Source organism: Protomyctophum bolini (genome assembly GCF_963924005.1).
Source record: "Protomyctophum bolini genome assembly, chromosome: 12".
Classification (NCBI taxonomy): domain Eukaryota; kingdom Metazoa; phylum Chordata; class Actinopteri; order Myctophiformes; family Myctophidae; genus Protomyctophum; species Protomyctophum bolini.
Genome location: NC_137873.1, coordinates 15,577,570 through 15,597,270, shown reverse-complemented (window position 1 = coordinate 15,597,270; position 19,701 = coordinate 15,577,570). Strand labels below are relative to the sequence as shown.

At 42.7% G+C, this 19,701-nt stretch overlaps 1 protein-coding gene across 1 annotated transcript in view; it reads left to right on the top strand.

Annotated features, from left to right (window-relative positions):
* Positions 1-4,072: 4,072 nt before the first annotated feature.
* myo10 (myosin X) overlaps positions 4,073-19,701 on the top strand; it is a 158,221-nt gene continuing 142,592 nt past the window's right edge. The window contains exon 1 of the mRNA XM_080777446.1: positions 4,073-4,491. Coding sequence (XP_080633572.1) covers positions 4,471-4,491 — 21 coding nt within the window. The 5' untranslated portion in view covers positions 4,073-4,470. The remainder of the gene's footprint in view (positions 4,492-19,701) is intronic.

The window sequence follows — 19,701 nt, the reverse complement described above, 5'->3', positions numbered from 1 at the left end:
TGCTGTGAATGCTGGACCCTATAGAGCCCTGAAATGCTGTGAATGCTGGACCCTATAGAGCCCTGAAATGCTGTGAATGCTGGACCCTATAGAGCCCTGACATGCTGTGATTGCTGGAACCTATAGAGCCCTAAAATGCTGTGAATGCTGGACCCTATAGAGCCCTGACATGCTGTGAATGCTGGACCCTATAGAGCCCTGACATGCTGTGAATGCTGGACCCTATAGAGCCCTGACATGCTGTGAATGCTGGACCCTATAGAGCCCTGACATGCTTTTAATGCTGGACCCTATAGAGCCCTGACATGCTGTGAATGCTGGACCCTATAGAGCCCTGACATGCTGTGAATGCTGGACCCTATATAGAGCCCTGAAATGCTGTGAATGCTGGACCCTATAGAGCCCTGACATGCTGTGAATGCTGGACCCTATAGAGCCCTGACATGCTGTGAATGCTGGAACCTATAGAGCCCTGAAATGCTGTGAATGCTGGACCCTATAGAGCCCTGACATGCTGTGAATGCTGGACCCTATAGAGCCCTGACATGCTGTGAATGCTGGACCCTATAGAGCCCTGACATGCTGTGAATGCTGGACCCTATAGAGCCCTGACATGCTTTTAATGCTGGACCCTATAGAGCCCTGACATGCTGTTAATGCTGGACCCTATAGAGCCCTGAAATGCTGTGAATGCTGGACCCTATGGAGCCTATGCCCTAAACCCCTGAACTGGACCCTATAGAGCCTATGCCCTAAATCCCTGACCACGACATGCTGTGAATGCTGGACCCTATGGAGCCTATGCCCTAAACCCCTGAATGCTGGACCCTATAGAGCCTATGCTCTAAATCCCTGACCACGACACTACAGCCGAATGCTTGTACAGTACGAAACATCCAGACCAAGGCTGAGTGAGAAGATCAGGCAGCCAGGATAATGAGGCTGGTTGGGGGCCATTGATACTGGGAGGAGAGTACTGCATGGCCAGCTAGCCAGCCAGATGTATGGAGGATGGAGATGACTGGAGTCTGGAGAAGCTGCTGGAGGTCTCATCATGAACTGGAGAGAGAGCCACAGTTTTCCCCTGGCATCACTACAACTAACTTATGAAGTCAAGTGGAAGAGTCGACGGCTCCAGGTATGAACTTAGTTTTTTGCTTCTTGGCTGCTGCTTGTGTTTTTAATGCGTGTGTGATTCAAGCTGGTGTGCTAGTGCTGTCATTGTGGGACCCGTTGACCGGGTGGTGTAGTACTATTGCTGTCATTTTGGGACCCGTTGACCGGGTGGCAATGACACTGTTTCTGGCTCTGGAGTTGAATGCTAGTCATCATGTGAATCTAGAGTGTGTCTGTTGTGTTGTATCTGCCGTATGTGAGTTCAGTTGTTGTAACAGGGAACAGTATAAATGTGTATGTGGCTCTTGATCACTTCAATAATCCCATGAGTGAATTTGCTATTTCCATTTGGTTGGAGATAGAGCTTTTGGGCTTTGACATAACAGCCATCAATTCCAATGGTTAATTTTCAATAGAAGACTGATTGACATTAGTTTATGTACGTTGTTTCGTGGTAGCTGAGGTTTGTTGTGAGTCGTGGTGACAGGGTGGCTGTATTGGCATGGTGGCAAAGAATGTCCCTATGTAGGTCTTATCTATCTATCTATCTATCTATCTATCTATCTATCTATCTATCTATCTATCTATCTCTCTATCTCTCTATCTATCTATCTATCTATCTATCTATCTATCTATCTATCTATCTATCTATCTATCTATCTATCTATCTATCTATCTATCTATCTTTCTAGTCCATGGACTTTATTGTTTGTTTAGGGCACTACATGGCAACGTAAGACATCATGTAAATAGTTGTATTTGCTACTCTCGTTTTTCTGCCTGTCCTGAGCCCATGCAGGCAGAGGCCTTTTTGGGGCAGTTCTGGTGGTGGGGTGGAACGCGTGTGTCGAATTTGAAGTCGGTGGGGTGAACAGTTGTCGAGGTGCGTGGATTACAGACGCACACACTGTTGGGATAAAGTAGACCTTTTAAGCAGTTACCATTACTCATAAGAGTGTGCACCCTAGCTGTGCTCAAGCAAGGTCACAGAGTGACATTTCATGACATTGTGGTCATATCGCACATATTTCTATTGTCATTCAAAAAGTCGCGAAATCTGGCCCAATGCACAATAAGATGTTATTAAGATTATCCAGTCAGAGGGTTAACTGTGAGAGGACCTCAATGGATATCAATCCTAATAGTGTTAATTTCGTAAAAGACTAAGGTTTTGATATTTTGTCGACTAAAGACTATAGGCTAAGACTAAACAATTCCAGATGACTAAATTACAACTACATGGTATGAATATGACTGTGTGACAATTAACCAGTGTTTGACTTGAGTAGAATCTATACTTTACTTGAGCATTTCGTTTTATTTAAAGACAAATACGGTATTGCACTTTCGACCTTGGAATGTGAATTGGAAATACCTTTGCGAATTAACCACTTAAAGCGGCACTATTTAGCCTTTTTATTTATAAAATGTGATCCATGTTGTCCATGTTGATATAACGTACAGAATTGGGGTGGTTGTATTTTGTCAAACGAATTCTGACATAACCTGTCTAGATTAAATTTATCCCCTGAGCAAGCAGGCAGGCTCTATTGGCTCAATGGTAAACATTCCAGCACTTGCACAGGAAACCTGGTTCAAATCCAGGGTAGAAGGATAAGGAAAGTTACATACCGTAGTGCATCTTTAAGCCTTTTTTTGGTGTGAAAATAACAGATCTACAAGCTCTCTCTCTCTCTCTATATATATATATATATATATATGAATTCCGCGCGCGCGCGCGCGTGTGTGTGTGTGTGTGTGTGTATATTGTGGTGTATCTGCGACCAATGAGCAGGCGGAACAGGGGATTGCAGCAGTTTCAAACAGCTTTTTATTTGTTTAGCAGCAAATCATACAGCAGGCAGGAGAAACCCCACATATGAAAAATTATATTCCATACAATATTTGTTTCACAGGCGTCTTCGCCAGCCTGGAGAAGGATGAGAACAGAAGATTAGATTTCAACTCAGGGTTATACAGTCTCTGATAGCTCGCTCCTCACTGGAGGGCTTTGGGTTTTTAACAACGATAAGAGGTGACGGCGATGCCTTGCTTCGTGACGTCATCGGTCTTTATCTTTAGGGTGTGGTCGTTCCATCATCTCAATCTGGCGGAGGGGGAGATTCGGCACGTATACATTCCCTATTACGCGGCCGAGGGCGTTCCTAACGGTCCGAGGCGTCTTCTGTCTTACAGCGTGTCTGGTTGCCCTGGCAACGCACTTACCATCGCATATATGAATGAATGAATGACATTTTTATTTTCGTGTCATGCCACTTTGGCCCATCCCATATGGGATTATATGACACATTTCACAGAATACACTGAATACAACTGACACTACTTCCTGTTCATACATATTTGTACATTATTCAAACAAACTAAAAAAACAAAACAAAACGAAAACAATCATAACAAGGCCATTTGATTTTACATGTAAATGGCCCTCCTCCTCATTGACCAGGCCTTCTCAAGGAATGAGGCAAATGAAAAAGTGTACTTTTGAAACAGGCGCTTCAGTCTCTCGAAGTCCTCCAACCATACAAATTCATGGTTTGGGTCTATCTTATTAAAAAGACTCTCCCTAATGGAGTTGTAGAATGGACAATAAAAAACAAAATGCATTTCATTTTCGATTTGCTTTAGATCACACAGACTACATAGTCTATATGTATATGTATATGTATATAGATAGATAGATAGATAGATAGATAGATAGATAATAGATATTAGGCCTATATATTATATTATTAGATTATATTATCCATATCCACTTTCCACCAATGGTATTGGGCCAGCAGGTGTCGCCAGAGAATCGTGTAGGTTGCCATAGTCATAGTGGGTTGGAGATAATGCTGATCCATTAGGGTGGAGCTTACAGTCTGTGTTTGAGTGCGTTAATACTTTAGAATGCACGTATAGTATTTACCAAACCCGGCACACACACACACACACACACACACACACACACACATACATACATACACACTCATACTGTACACACTCACACATACACACACACAACAGTAACACACACAAAGTGACCAAACAATGCGCACACGACCAAAGTTTTTAGGATTACAAGGACTCGCTTTTCTCTCTGTGGATGGATTGAAGATTTATTGTATTTTTCTAAATCAAAGGAGAAATGGAACTGTAACCCATATGAGACAAAGACAGAACTGTCTGTCTCTGTCCCTCACATCCATACAGGGGACAATTAAGGGACGTCAGGGGACCCCCAAAAAATGGACTTTTAAAACCTGTTGAATGTCTCCCAAACCGCATGAAGACTGGAGCGCCTATTGTACAGTTTGGAATTATTTATAATCCTCGGGGATTAACCAGGGCAAAATGGATAATTTCTTCGCGGAGGTAAGGATTTTATATATTTATTAAATACCTGTTCATTAACAGGAATCATCACATGTGTTATTGTGATAGCATGCGATGGTTAAAGTTAAATATTTATTCAGAGGTTGTTTCAATCGACAAAGCGACGAGTTCTGCTTGGATCATGCATGGAAGCATGTTGATTATTTTATACAATGTAACAATCCACACACAGTAACACACTGTTGCTTTATGTATCCATGTGTACTCCAGGCAGTGCACAATGTAACCGAATAATAGTGCACAATTAAGTATAATTGTATGGCCTGCACATGCATACCCTGGTAGGCTATGTATATTAAATGCAATTGTAGCAGTGTTGTGTTTGTGTTGGATCAAGAAGACAACTATAGATCTGTATTTAATCGATTTAGATATTTGCATATCACACTCGATCAAATCGATCTATGACTCGATATTGACCCAAGGGTATGTCTGTGTTGTCTGCTGTGTCCACATATTGTTGCATTGCTTTCAGCTGGGTTATGCATACGCTAGTAGGTCTATACAAAACCAGAAGTTTGCAATAGGCTACCGGTAGGCTATAGGTATATGCACATAACAATAAAGACAATTATAAGTGTGTGTGTGTGTGTGTGTGTGTGTGTGTGTGTGTGTGTTGCGTTGCAGTGCACTGTTGTTGCATGTTGTGTTCAATCAATTTGTCCACCCGGTGCTTCATCAGAGGGGGGTTGTGTGTGCGTGTGCGTGTGCGTGTGTTGGAAGTGGTCCCAGGGGGACGCTGGTATTTCCGCACGTCTTTTCCTCCGAGAAACAAAAGAAGGGCTCCTGTGAATCTATTAATAGAAACCTACCTCATGATATACGATTTAACCTATAGTGTGTGTGTGTGTGTGTGTGTGTGTGTGTGTCCAGATTTGGGCCACTTGTTGAGCAACAGATCCACATTAATGGATATGAGCTTAGCTGTTGATTTGTTCTCTGACAAGGAACCCTGAGGGTCCCTGGCTCAGCAGATTCGACCGTTCTCTCTGCATTGAATGCAGAGCATGGCCCCCACTTTGAGAACCACTGAGCACAACCTATGGTCTGGTCTGAAATGCATGGCCATTCGTATACATTGCCTTTACTTCTAGCCGAGGGACATAATATTGAAATTAAACTGTTCCTCATTTTGCTGGGGGGGCCCCCTGGAACCCTTGCAAGGGCCCCCTTGTGGTCCCCGGACCCCACTTTGAGAAGCTTCGGTGCAGGCTGCTCTCATTGGCTTATCGACACAGTGTGGCCTTATCACTGCAGCGCTACTCAGAACTAGAATCATTGACTTAGTATTTTGAAAGCACACACCATTCATTCATTCCACTAGCACCCATTTGTAAGCAAACATCTTAACCGCTTGAACCCTAGATTCCCAAATTCTGAGGTGAAGAAGTTTGGTGTACTATAGCGCACTGTTTCCCAAACAGTGGGCCAGGACCAGGGCCATGAAGAAATCAAAGAGAAATCGTAAGAAATTCCATAAATTAGAAAACAAATGTTTTTAAGTAGTGAAAATTGCCGATCTACAAGCTCAATAATGAACATGAATCAACACATGTTATTGTGATGGCATGCGATGGTTAAGTTAAGTATTTATTCAGACGTTGTTTGAATCGTCAAAGCGACGAGTTCTCTTCATTGATCATAGATCTGCTATTGTCACTAGTTTGGGTCCAGGGCAAACGTCTAATTTCTCTTCTGCTCAAAGGAAAAATCATTAGTGTGTGTGTGTGTGTGTGTGTGTGTGTGTGTGTGTGTGTGTGTGTGTGTGTGTGTGTGTGTGTGTGTGTGTGTGTGTGTGTGTGTGTGTGTGTGTGTGTGTGTGTGTGTGTGTGTGTGTGTGTGTGTGTGTGTGTGTGTGTGTGTGTGTGTGTGTGTGTGTGTGTGTGTGTGTGTGTGTGATTACCTGTCACCGGGGGTTAGAACGCAGGTGTGACTCGACTTGTCAACACCAGTCTCAGGTGTCACCAGTGATGATGTAATCTGAAAGGGGGCGTGGCCCCAGGTAAAAAGTCTTATAACCATAACTTGATTTCGCAATTTCTAACCGTCAGGAGGCGAAGACAAGCCGTTTAAAAAGTTTAATATTATCCTCTTATGAATCATAGTTTGGGGATTTTCTTTCCTGCATATTATTTGGCTGAGAAGGTGTGTCTGTTTGCACGGCCTGCAGTGTGACCCGTAGGGACTGACGCAGGTCTGTGCTTGTACATGAACCTGTCAAAACCACATGAACAGGAGTTATGTTATGACTTATTATGTTTCATAACAGGACTTACAGTTACAGGCCCTTCTTATCCTTTCATACGAGCAGCTCCCACATCACAGTGATGTTAGATCTGTCCATATCTAACAACCTAAAATATTTAATTCCAAAAATAAGATGTTGATCATTTCAAAGGTGACTGAAAAAGGGCTGTCTATTTTCAATATGCTATTTCAGGTTTTTAAAGCATTGGTCCAGAGATGTGCCTGGAAGAAATACATAACAATGCATCCAGTTAAGTTAAGTCTTAAAAGACATCATTTAAAGGATTCATTGACTAGCATTATTGGGTGTATGAGACTGTGACACATTTTGTGTTTCTTTTTTCATGTGACAACATGATCATCTTTGTAAAAAACTCTAGTAAAGTTTGTAATGTAAAGATTTCACAAGTTGTTTCAAAAGGCTTCCAAATTAGTCAGTCTTTTGCATGGCAATGTGTTGTGAATGTGTAGATCGGGTGATCGGCTATTTCTAAAATAAGTATCACTTACTGAATAGACATAAGGCTTAATTTGTTACTGGATGTTCTGTAATACTAACCAAAGTCTGCAGGAAGTAAGGGAGTACAATTATAAAATATCAAAGTAATAACTACAGTATTTGAGTACTAACTGTACTTAATTACTTTCCACATTATGCTAATAACGCTAATCCATGCTGCCATGTTCTTGCTGAACACTGCAAGTTGAATGGGTTCAGTTCAGACGGTCAATGCTTCTTGGGAGATTTGAGGGTTTTTCTCTTCTGTTTTGGTTTTTTCTCAATCTCGTATCCTGAAAGCCTTTATGAATTAAACCCAGAACCCAGAAACGCAGTTAGTTCTGTAAGGGAAGCATTATCCAATCCACATTCCTCTCTCTCTGTCTGTCTGTCTGTCTGTCTGTCTGTCTGTCTGTCTGTCTGTCTGTCTGTCTGTCTGTCTGTCTGTCTGTCTGTCTGTCTGTCTGTCTGTCTGTCTGTCTGTCTCTCTCTGGTTGTGTTTCCATGTCAAATGGTCTTTTCCTTGAAGACTGGCTCCTTTGTTTCAGCTCAGATTAGCTGGCTGATAGACCGGCAGGCAGGACGATATTTGAGACTATTGTACTGCCTGCTTTCTGGCACTGCTGAGAAAGTCTCTCTCTCTGGCTTTCTTTTTCCCTTACTCTTTCCCTCTCTTTCTTTTCCCTCCTACCTCTCTCCCTTTCCCTACTCCCTCCCCCCCCCTCTCTCTCTCTCTCTCTCTGTCCCCCCCCCCCCCCTCTCTCTCTCTCTCTCTCTCTCTCTCTCTCTCTCTGTCTTGCCTCTCTCTCTCTGTCTTGCCTGGGAGCGGTTTTACATTCAGTGCTGAAACAGCCAGACGTGCCGTCGTCACGCATGAGACCGGTTTCACTCAAACGCAACACACAACTGTTGTGCATTTTGTATTACCACACCTGAGCTGTTGCCTATGTGTTCATTGCACCAGTATAGCTCTGCTGTCGGGAAGAAACCACCTCCAACTCCAAAAATGTTCAGGAAATGAAAAATTGTGACTTTATTTTTTTGTGACTTTAAAATGTAAAATAATTTTATACTGTAAATCTTAAAAACGAATAATAAGAAGTAGTCAAAATAGCTGATCGATCCCGAGCAAATCTCTCTTTTGGGTTTCGACCTGAAATGTTTGGTAACCACTGAGCTAAATGACAGCATGTATTCAGGTTGCATGGACTACAAGTGGTGTCTCAGATGTACAGTAACTCCCATATGGACAGAACATGAATGAATGTGTCCAGTGTCCTCCCTGAGGGGAGATAATTGAATGGAATGACATGAATGGCAGCAGTAATGACAACATGTAGGTCACTGTGCCGTCTGTATAGTCTACTGACTCTGTATAGTGTATACGTTCAGTTTTAACTCACTCCAGCACACTTCTGTCGCTAGCACCTAGCTGCCTCGTTGTTCGTTGGCTAAACTTTGTTTGGATTTTGAGGATGGGATCTAGACATTCTCAGATCATTTAAGGAGACACGGTGATGGTCCGAAGACGATCACAGTACCCTGGGAACCCAGGAGTACAAACACACCTTCAGAGCAGAGGTCTAGAGGTCTTTTAGACGTCCATGTTGAAAAGTAGCCACCAATGCTGTAATGCTGCTACATTCCAGCTGTAGGTGTTAGATAGATACTCTACTCCCCGAGCCTTGCTGAGCCATGTGGTCCATAGGACAGGTTTCTGTAACGTGAGGCGGCTTATGTACAACTGAACTACATCTCCCAGCCGTGATGTACAAGTACACCTCCTGGACATGATGCTAGTATGTCGCAGGGACTTACCCCCAATCCCACCCTTGATGATGAATGCCAAGCAGGTATAAGGCATCGGATCCCATTTTTATAGTCTTTGGTATGACCCGGCCGGGGATTCAAACCCTGACCTCTCATTTTCACTCTAACCACAAGGCCACAGGACAGTGCCTTGGATCATTGCTATGGTGCAGGAGATTGGATACTTAGAGTTGGCCCTCCTCTGTTTCAATAAGAAGGTTCTTGTTTATATCACAGATGATTAGATGTCTATTATTGTCTAATAAATAATGTCGCAATGTGACGCCTTGTAAAACATTGCTGAATAAATGTTTTGGGGTTAATTGGCCAGCCTTAGGTATAGGCCAGGTTGTCTGGCCATGTGACGTAAGGCTTGTGTGCTGTCTGCTCTCCCTTTTAATAATAATAAAAAAATGCTAGCTTGGCATATTTTCCAGGGTTCCAGATGCCAGTTTGTTCTGCTGTTTTAAGAGAGATGGCAGAGAAGCAGAGACGGGCTCTGATCCAACGCTACTAGAGTAAAAGTACTTTCCGTTAGTATTTAAGAGCGAATGGGAGTGAGACAGAGGAGCACATTGCTTGCTTACTTACATTTTCAGGATTCAAATTCAACAGCATCAAAAGTAGCAGATCCACAAGCTTGAAACGCATCGCGGAGTTTACAGCTTGTTGATCTGCTACTTTTGATGCTTTTGTGTGACGCTGTAGTATGATCAAGTATGGCGTTAACCCATTCTGACCTGAGATCAGATTCATACGAGGTTTCCACGGGACACACACTGGTCTGATTAACCCATTCTGACCTGAGATCAGATTCTAAAAATGTCAGTCGTTCTTCGAATTTTTCAAAAATAGCAGACCTACAAGCTCGTATCGCGCCACTCGGTGGCGCGATATGAGCTTGTAGATCTGCTATTTTTCAATAGGTAAAGCATAACATGATGCTAACACCAAAATGGGTGCCCGGTCAGAATGGGTTAAGAGTGATGGCAGGCCAGCAACAGGCCCTGATCCAACGTAACGGATGGAGTACAATTACTTGGTTACTTTCCTGTATTAAGAGTGATCCACAGGCCGTGGTCCAACACACAGGCTGCTTTCTGGACTCTCTGTGATTTCACCACGGGTGTAAAAACTCTTTACGCAGCCAGCAGACAGCTTTCACAGGAAGCTGGATTGGCTCGTCTGTCTGTATTATTTCTTATCTCTTTTTCACCCCTCAAGACAGTAAAAAAGAGAGCCGTGAAACATGATCCACATAGGTATACCAGTCTAATGGAAACATGATCCACATAGGTATACCAGTCTAATGGAAACATGATCCACATAGGTATACCAGTCTAATGGAAACATGATCCACATAGGTATACCAGTCTAAAGGAAACATGATCCACATAGGTATACCAGTCTAATGGAAACATGATCCACATAGGTATACCAGTCTAATGGAAACATGATCCACATAGGTATACCAGTCTAATGGACTGCATTTATACAGCACATTTATCCTATGTGCTTAACAATGTATTTCACATTCATCCATTCACGCACGCACGCACACACATATGCACGCACACATGCATGCATACGCACGCTGCCATGCACACACGGCAGAGCAAACCATGGAAGGCAGTGGCACCAACCTGCTCATCAGGAGGTGTGTCTTCTGCAAGGACACTTCGAGCCGGGGGATCGAACCGGCGGGAACCACTACTACTCTATACGCGAAGACAAGTTTGATTTTTTTCACACGCTCAGCCAGAGATCCTTTCAAAGATTCTGGTGAAGACTTGACTGGACATAGCCTACTGCATCCACATCAAGACCACGCTTCGCTAAATAACTGTCACAAGTGTAGTGTATACATTTTCTTACATGAAAGTCAGTCATTTCTGTTGATGAAGACAAGAGTAATCTTTGACATGTAGTGGAGTAAAAGTCATCGTCTCTGTCGGGTGGAAACCTCATATGTCCAAAACTGTTGCCTTTCATGATGATTCAAAGATAGTGAAAGTAGCACATCTACAACTCGAAACGCATCGCTTCGCGCCACATTTAGAGCATGTAGATCTGCTACTTTTGTGTTAAGCTGCAGTATGATTGATCAAGTAGTGACTTAGTTACTGTCCTCCACAGGTTCAGTGCAGTCTGGCTGAACACTTCTGGTACTCAACACCAGTGATTGTCAAACCTTTTCATGTCAAGGACCCCTAAATTAATGTGTATTTGGTCGCAGACCCCCATCTGATTCTTTTTTAAATGTTCAAAGAATTACCAAGACCTTTGTACTGTCTAAGACTTAGACCATGGACCACCATAACTCTAAGAGTGTACTTACGGGTCCATTTGGTTCCATTTGTACACTATTGGAGTTAAAGCCACATAAGGGTCCATCATTTATCTGGAACCCCCTCGAGAACCCCTGGGGGTCCCCGGACCCCACTTTGAGAACCAATGCTCAACACCATGATGCTGCAAACATCTCTCCCGCATCTTTTTAAATTCCGTCCGGCTGTTGAACAGCAGAGCAGGGGGTGTCGGGTTTCAAACCCCCAACGCCGGGGATGATGTTGACATCAGCATGAAAATGCTGCATGCTGTATAAAGGCAACGGGGAGGGGCTGTGTGTACGTGTGATGTGGTCAGGTCGTTAGTGCCCGTCATTAGAGCGCTAGGTTTTATACCGTAACCCCTAACGAGAAATGCAGACATAGCACTACAGCAGAGAGAGAGAGAGAGAGACATAGCACTACAGCAGAGAGAGAGAGAGGCTCATTTGTTGTACAGAGAAGTATATAGGGCATGTTTAAGAAAACCTTCCACCCTTTCTTTTTTCATTTGTCCCACAAATGCAGCACTGACTGTTGTCTTGTCACACAAGCACCAGATCTGAAACCCAAAATTGCAGTGGTTAATACATTGATTCTGTGATTTACAAAAAAAACAAGAGGGTTTTATGGATTACCCAACTCCATGGAAATTAACCAGCAGTGGAAGACGTACTTACTACTCACACTTAGATTGGCAATAGCACAATGCGAATTACTAGCTTACAAGCAGCGACGACTCCAGAAAACTGTGACTGGGGGGACTACAAGTAAAAGTGTCGCATCTTCTATTTAAAACCTCTTAAACGCCACGGGGGTCCGGGAGGGAAAATCTAAAATATCGGAGTTGGAACCTGAGACCTTGACCAGCCCCATTTACCCGCTGAGAGCTGTTCATGAGGTGGACAGCCGGCGGGGGATTGGGGCTCAAAAGGATTTATACAATGAATAAGTGGTTACTGTATTTTTGGTACATACATTCTGTGATTTTCTCACTTGTGATGACCTGACTCCATGATACTGTATGATAAGTTAGATTAGTCTTTGAAAAACACAAACTTGACTGGACTTGACCTGTGTAGCAACAATCACACTAATATCATTAACAGGCGTTGACATGTACTGATTGGCTGAGGGAGGGCTTATGTCTGTCAGTGGCACACACTGTCATGCACGCATACACGCATGCAGACAGTCCAATACAATGCAATGAATGAATACAGTAAATGCAGAGACACATTTCTATTCAATCTCTTAAGTCCTGTGTGTGTGTGTGTGTGTGTGTGTGTGTGTGTGTGTGTGTGCAGTGTGCGTACAGCGTAAGTGTGTAAGGGCTGCACGATTAATCATAAAAAGTCCCGATCTCGTTTGATACATCTATGCAATCTAATTTCTATATTCTATATGATCATTACTTTGACAATGCAGTGCATTGACTTATTTGCTTCTGAACGCTCCCAGCTGCAATGTCATTCACATTTAAAGGGGCACTTCACCCATCTCCATTGGCTTGTTATAAGATGACACTGTTTTTGTCTAGTCACTGTGTGTCTCAGAGGAGGGCTGTGGACAGTTCAGAAACCTGTAACATCGTAGGCAGCGTTGGGCTTTTTTGATTTGTATTGAAGAACAATGGCTACTATTTAAGCATGCCAACTTTGCAGGAAGAGAAGTGAGGACCAATTATATGAAGATAATGTTGTAAATCAATGAGTTGCTCCTTTAAATGATTTAAAGCAAAACACCCTACTTATTTAATGTTCACGTCGTACAACTCCACTAATGTTATCTCATTCCTTTACCTCATTGGCAGGGCACTGTCGCCACTAACTATAGAAACCCTCAAACCCGACACAGCACGTGACAGAGAGAGTATGACAGAATGTTTTCCAAGCTAAAGAAATGAGTGACAATGAGACTACAATTCCCCTATGGCGAGGGAGCGAGTGTTTACATTGATAAAAGAAGCAGCTCTCTGTGTGGAATGTACAACTAGGTAATACTAACGTGCCTCCTCGTGGGGCTACCAATGCATCCCAAACAACGTGACGTCTGTCGGGTGGAAGACAGAGACCGAGATCGACTCGCTTTGTGCCACGTTTCGAGTGTTCATATCTGCTGGTGAAGTAGGCTGTAGTGAAGTACAGTAGGGCGTTAATTTACAGGGAAAAAGCTCAAAAAGTTAAAATACGGTTACTGCCTAACAACAGCCATAGCTCTGATGGTTCTTTTCTTTTTTTTCTTCCGGTCTGATTAGAGCAGGTCTGTTTACATACCAAAGGGATTTTGCTTTAGACTTCTCATAAGACATCTTAGTCATCAAATCCTCCTGCAGTTCAACGGTTGTCCTCGCAGTCTCGTCCCCTTCACGCCTCTGCCCCGAGGTCCCCCCTCTACATTGTAGGTTAAGCCCTGCATACCAGCGGGATTGATGGCGGTCTGTGGGGCGTTGTGATAGGGGCCCCCGCTCAGGCCATTGTGCGGAGGACAGATTAGGACAAGCTTTTACAGAGTGTGTGAACAGAGAGCGTGGGGGCTTGTCTGGATTCAATCATCGATCCCTGACCTTTTCCTCAGTCCATAAGGGCCAATCTAAATGCTTTTACTGAAGTAGGCTATTAAAATACTAAGGGGACTGAAGTCCAGAGCTAAGCACGCTCTGCTGACGGTGGTTTAAGAAGGTTTAAGGTTTTTCGTTGATATAATTTAACGCAGCAGCAGTCTGAAATATGGACGGATGTGTTTGGGCTACTCAGGCCCTCATCAGCGTAACTTAGGGGGGGTGATATGGAAAAATATAATGTCACACAACCGATTCCCTCTCTCTCTCTCTCTCTCTCTCTCTCTCTCATTTCCTTTCTTATTTTCTTTCTTCTTTTCTCTCTCCTTCACCCCCTCCACTCAACTTCCTGTCTGATCAATCCCGACATTCCTCAGAGCTCTGAAACAACACACACACACACACACACACACACACACACACACACACACACACACACACACACACACACACACCACTCCTCAATCTGGGTGTGTTGAATTGATGTTAATCACTTAATTTGTTGACCAATCTGCAATTGGTTCCAGTCCTTTGTTTTCTCCTACCAAGTCTCTTCACCAAAAACATCAGATCCACAAGCTTAACAATGCGTAACATCATCTGATATGTTCACCTAAAGATGCCCAGGATAGGGGTCTCCAGGAGGGGTCCATATGGTTGAATGCACTTACATACAGGGAGGTCTGTGCTGTTCTCTGCTGTCATAGATGAAAGGGCGAGGTCGCTTCTCGCCCTCAGGCGTCTTACTGGCTAGAATTATGAGGGAGTGATTTAATGAATGAATGAGAGTATAAATGAGTGTTCAGGTTAGGCCTGTCACAATTATTACATAATGGCATAAATAATCGCAATTATTCGAGATAAGTAAAATGATCTGGATAACCTTCCGTTTCCCTCCAGTACACACCGAGACGTCAATGTCTCTCTCTGTGTTGCATGTCCTTCCCCCTCGAACCCTGAACTTCCTCTCTCTGTTTCTGTCATATCTATTCTAAATGCAGCACAAACGGACTGAAAAAAGAAATATAACTTTTGCCCTCCGTCCATGGCCACATACTGTAACGCCGGTTGAGCAGGACAGGATGCACGCTGGGATATGAGAGGTGGTTTCACGGTTGGCTGGACACACGTCGCTATTTCAAAAACGTTTTTAAGTTTTGAAAGTCTCTCCTGACACTAATCCATGCGTCCTCCTGCTGTGACAGGCCTCCGCGTTTCCTAAACGCTTCAATTAAAATGTCCGGCCTCAAGGTTAGTGTGCGTTTGATTTATGCTCGGTGACAAGGTGCTGCGGAGCCACTGCAGGTCAACTCATGACACCTGTCTTTACCAGAGGTGGAAAGTAACTACTTACTTTTACTCAAGGACTGTACTAAAAAGGTAGGGTATTAAAGGCCCACTTCACCCCTTTTGCAACCAGAGCTTTTGTCTCCACAAGGAGGGGAAGTGCACAAAAGCATTATGGGCATTGTAGGAATTCAGCGATCCAGTCAAACCCTACGGTCAAACACACATACAGTACTTCATTATTGTTCTGGCCATAGGGTGCAAATTTCGAATTGTGTTACTGTTATCTACTACAAATACTATTAACTTTGAGTGACTGCAGTTTCTTCCAGTGGTGAAATGTCCCTTTAAGTGATTTTGTTAAATTGATATTATTTCACTTTCAAAACAACTTTTGGTCATGTTATCAACTTATCTGCTTAGGCTTATGTGTACACAGTTTTTAGGTTGCTCAATTCAGTATGTATGTATATGGTATGATCAGTATGTAGACCCCCCTGTTGAAGACCACTGCTGTAGAGTGGTGGTACACTGACAGGGGTCTCCCTGTCTCTCCTGCTCTTTAGTTCTGCCCAGTAAGCAGTTCTGTTGTTGTTTATGAGACACAGGTGTCCACAGGCATTGTGTGCATCTATCTCTCTCTCTCTCTCTCTCTCTCTCTCTCTCTCTCTCTCTCTAACACTCACACTCTCACACACACACACACACACACACACACACACACACACACACACACACACGACACACACGCGCACACACACACACACACACACACACACACACACACACACACACACACACACACACACACACACACACACGTTGTACATAGATTATCCGTCTCTCACTCTCTTAACTACTAATGTGATGTCAAGTGTGATGTCACAGCCATAACAAAGTGCATTTTAATTTTAGTATGCCGATTTTATTTTAGTATGGTTATATAATGGTTATTTTCATGTATAAAATATATCTGAAAGAAATAAACACAATTCTAAATCTTCTAAAGAGTTATGCAAACAACAGTGCAAAGTATATGCAAACATAAAGTATGGGTCTATTATCAATAATAAGAAGTAAGTAAGAACTTAGTACCGTGTCCTACAATCAGTGGTTCTCAAAATGGGGTCCAGGGATCCTCATTCCAATTCGACCCTTGGTCTCTAACTCTGAGGGTGTACACATGGACCACTTGGGTCCACTTGAGTGTTTTTCTTTTGTCGATTTTGTCCACAACATCTCAAATTGTTGTACAATTTTGTGAAAACTTTAGTTCGTTTTTAGTAGATTTAGATTATTGTATTGTATTGATTATTCAAAACATACAGTACAATAACAACGTAAGCCATTCCTATTTGGGCAATTCGAAAATGTGAATCCCCCCCCCCCCATCTTAACTGTTAACTATAAGGACCCCCTAGACTCTATAGTGTATAGTACAGTGTATAGTGTTAGTTCAGTCACAGGCGGTCTCCTAATTTGTCTCTCCAGCTCTTTTGTTCTGCCCAGTAAGCAGTTCTGTTGTCGTTTATGAGACACAGGTGTCCACAGGCATTGTCACGCACACACACGCACGCACGCGCGCACACACACACACACACACACACACACACACACACACACACACACACACACACACACACACACACACGCACACACACACGCACACGCACACGCACCTGGCCTTGTAGAAAGTGAATTGTTCTGCAGAGTCACTGACTTTAAGCACCTGGCGGACGGAAGCATGTTCTCCTCAAAGAGCACACGTTTTCAGAAGCTCTCAGACGCAGTGAGACGAGATGACAGCAGCTACTGCTTTCAAGTTTACTGAGACAGATGGCTCTTTACAACTACGACAACTACAATTGAACCGTGCCGTATTAGCACAGGTTCTGGATTTTGTTTCCATACGCTACGGCTAATAATGTTGAATATAAATGATTAGTAGGGCATTTAGTTACAAAAGCAAAAAACTGAAAAAGTTAGAATGTGGAGATAAGCAACAATATAACACGTGCGCACGCACGCACACACATACATGCACGTATATTGTGTACGCACGTATACTCACACAGCTGCACAAACACAAGGTGTTAATATTGCACTAGGAGTGCAGATAACTTCAGTGTATGTTACTGTGTGCAGTGATTGAACACAGTTCGCAAAATGTCTGTCAGAATATACTTGTTATTAGAGTTAGAGACGTGATTTAAAAAGGAGCCAATTGATTTATTTATTTTTCCTCTGCCCAGAGCCAAAAATGCAATCAAGTCACTTCATCAGAGTTAATGTCCAGTTGTAAAGTGCAGTCTGTTGCATAAATATTGTGGTGTACTTGAAGACATTTACATGAAACCTGATTTAGGCCGGTGAGGGTCCATTTGTTTTGGTAAATGTTCAAACTAACCAGAAGGAAACGCATCACACTCATGTACAGACAAAGGAAGCCAGTAATTATGGCATATTTGTTGAATCGTCACGTCACACACACGGTAATTTGTAGCCACATGGCTGCTTAATTTGTTCGATGACATCCAAGGCAATGAGCAGTCCTTGCTGACAAACTAGTCTTTGTTGTTTGTCCTCACGTCTGAGTCATTTATGAATGATTGTTGTTGAGTTTGGACAAACAACAATCTTTTGATCGGCACTCCGTGTCCCTCTCCCGACAGAGGGAGGTGGTTGCAACCTTTTAACACCTGGGATTCGAACCAAACACTCTACAACAAAATACTCTATGCAGAGATTTTCATCACAATATATTTAACTTTGTAACAAAAAACTTTAAATGACTTTAAACCAAACAGTATCAATAACATCACTGAGTACTTTACAGCATAGCTTTCACACTATGTGATAAGCATGTGGTGTTCATTTGTGTTCTAATGATCAGAGTGCTGATGAGTTCTTGTTAACACTTGCCTGGGAGATGCTGCTGATGTTGCACAGTTTAATCACATTAACCTGTCATCCCCAAATATTAATTATTCTTTCCAGATATGGTTCTTCAGCTTATAGTTTAATGTTTAAGTTTAATGGTTCAAAAGATAGCACCTTAAAGATAGGTGCTTTAGCACCAAAAGAGGTTCTCCTGGGCATATTATGACAAGATAAAGAACCATTATTGTGCTATAGCACCATTTAAGTTGAGCGTATGTCTGTCCTGTAATTTGTAACATCACAGGTTCTAAGCCCAGCAGCGAGAGCTAATCCATGTTGTCCTTTATTCTTTATTCATTTATTTCTGTCCGGGACAGTACACATTTAGTGAACATTAAATCAAACGTGATTTAATGTAAAACATGCCGGATTTAGGTAGAAGCTAGTTTCCATCCGTGGTCCCACCTAAGAAAAATAAAAATAAAATACACCACAGTTACAACATGACAAATACTGCTCTTGATCAAGACACCGGACCCTAAAACCTGCTATACTGGAGTGAGTGCGTGTGCGTGCGTGCTTGCATGTGTAACGTAATAGCTCCTATGTTTTTTTTCATGGCTTAAAACCAGGCATACACAAACTTCCTTGTAGTGTGTTGTTGAGTGTTCTGTTGTTTAGACATCAGCTACAGTATTACCCCCCCCCCCCTAAACAGTTTCCACGCCGCACCACTTAGCCCCGTTGGTCCACCGCCAAAGCAATGACACTATTAGACGAATCGGCCTTAGCTCTCAGAGACTTGACACTCCACCAAAGACTCCATAACCGTTACGACATCTTTTGAAAAGCCCAAGAGAGTTGAACTAACGTCCTCGTTTCAGTTGATTCTCACCATCAGCATGACAAACAGTTCAGAGAGGATGAATAAACACTTTCATCTCTGCGTCTCAACTGGGTCAACATGCATCTAACCCTCATCAAAGGAATATTTGTACACTTGGAGATCAAGGCTCGCTTTCTTCTGACCTCCACGCTGTCCAAGACCACAGCCTAATTAGAACCCGACCGATGCAAGATTGTTGCATCCGAGTCCAAGATCACAGATTATTACCATTGTTTTCACCCATATTTGTGTTTTTTGTTGTGGCTGCTACCTAATTGGCTTGGGCACACTTGTAAACAAAGAATACGATTTCGGATCTCAACTTCTGGTACATTAAATTAATTTAAATATGTGCTATTGTGAGCTTGTAGATCATCTCTTTTTTTTAAAGTTTTTGAGAATGTCCGTCTGTAACGACTTCGTCAAAATTGGGATGCCAGGTTAAAAACATTAATATTATATATTATAAGATTATATTATTTAAAAAAAATGAAAGTAATAATGGCAGTTGTATTGGCTAAAGCGACATATGGGTTTTTCCACATCTCTGTGAGATGGGTGCATTCTCATCCAGTCCTCGACGGTGATTAATAACGAATGTTGGATGATGAGAAGGAGACGTCGCATCGCCATCAGAACGCAGTGTCATATGAAGTTCAGAGACTCGCATGTTGATTTACAGATTAACTGGATC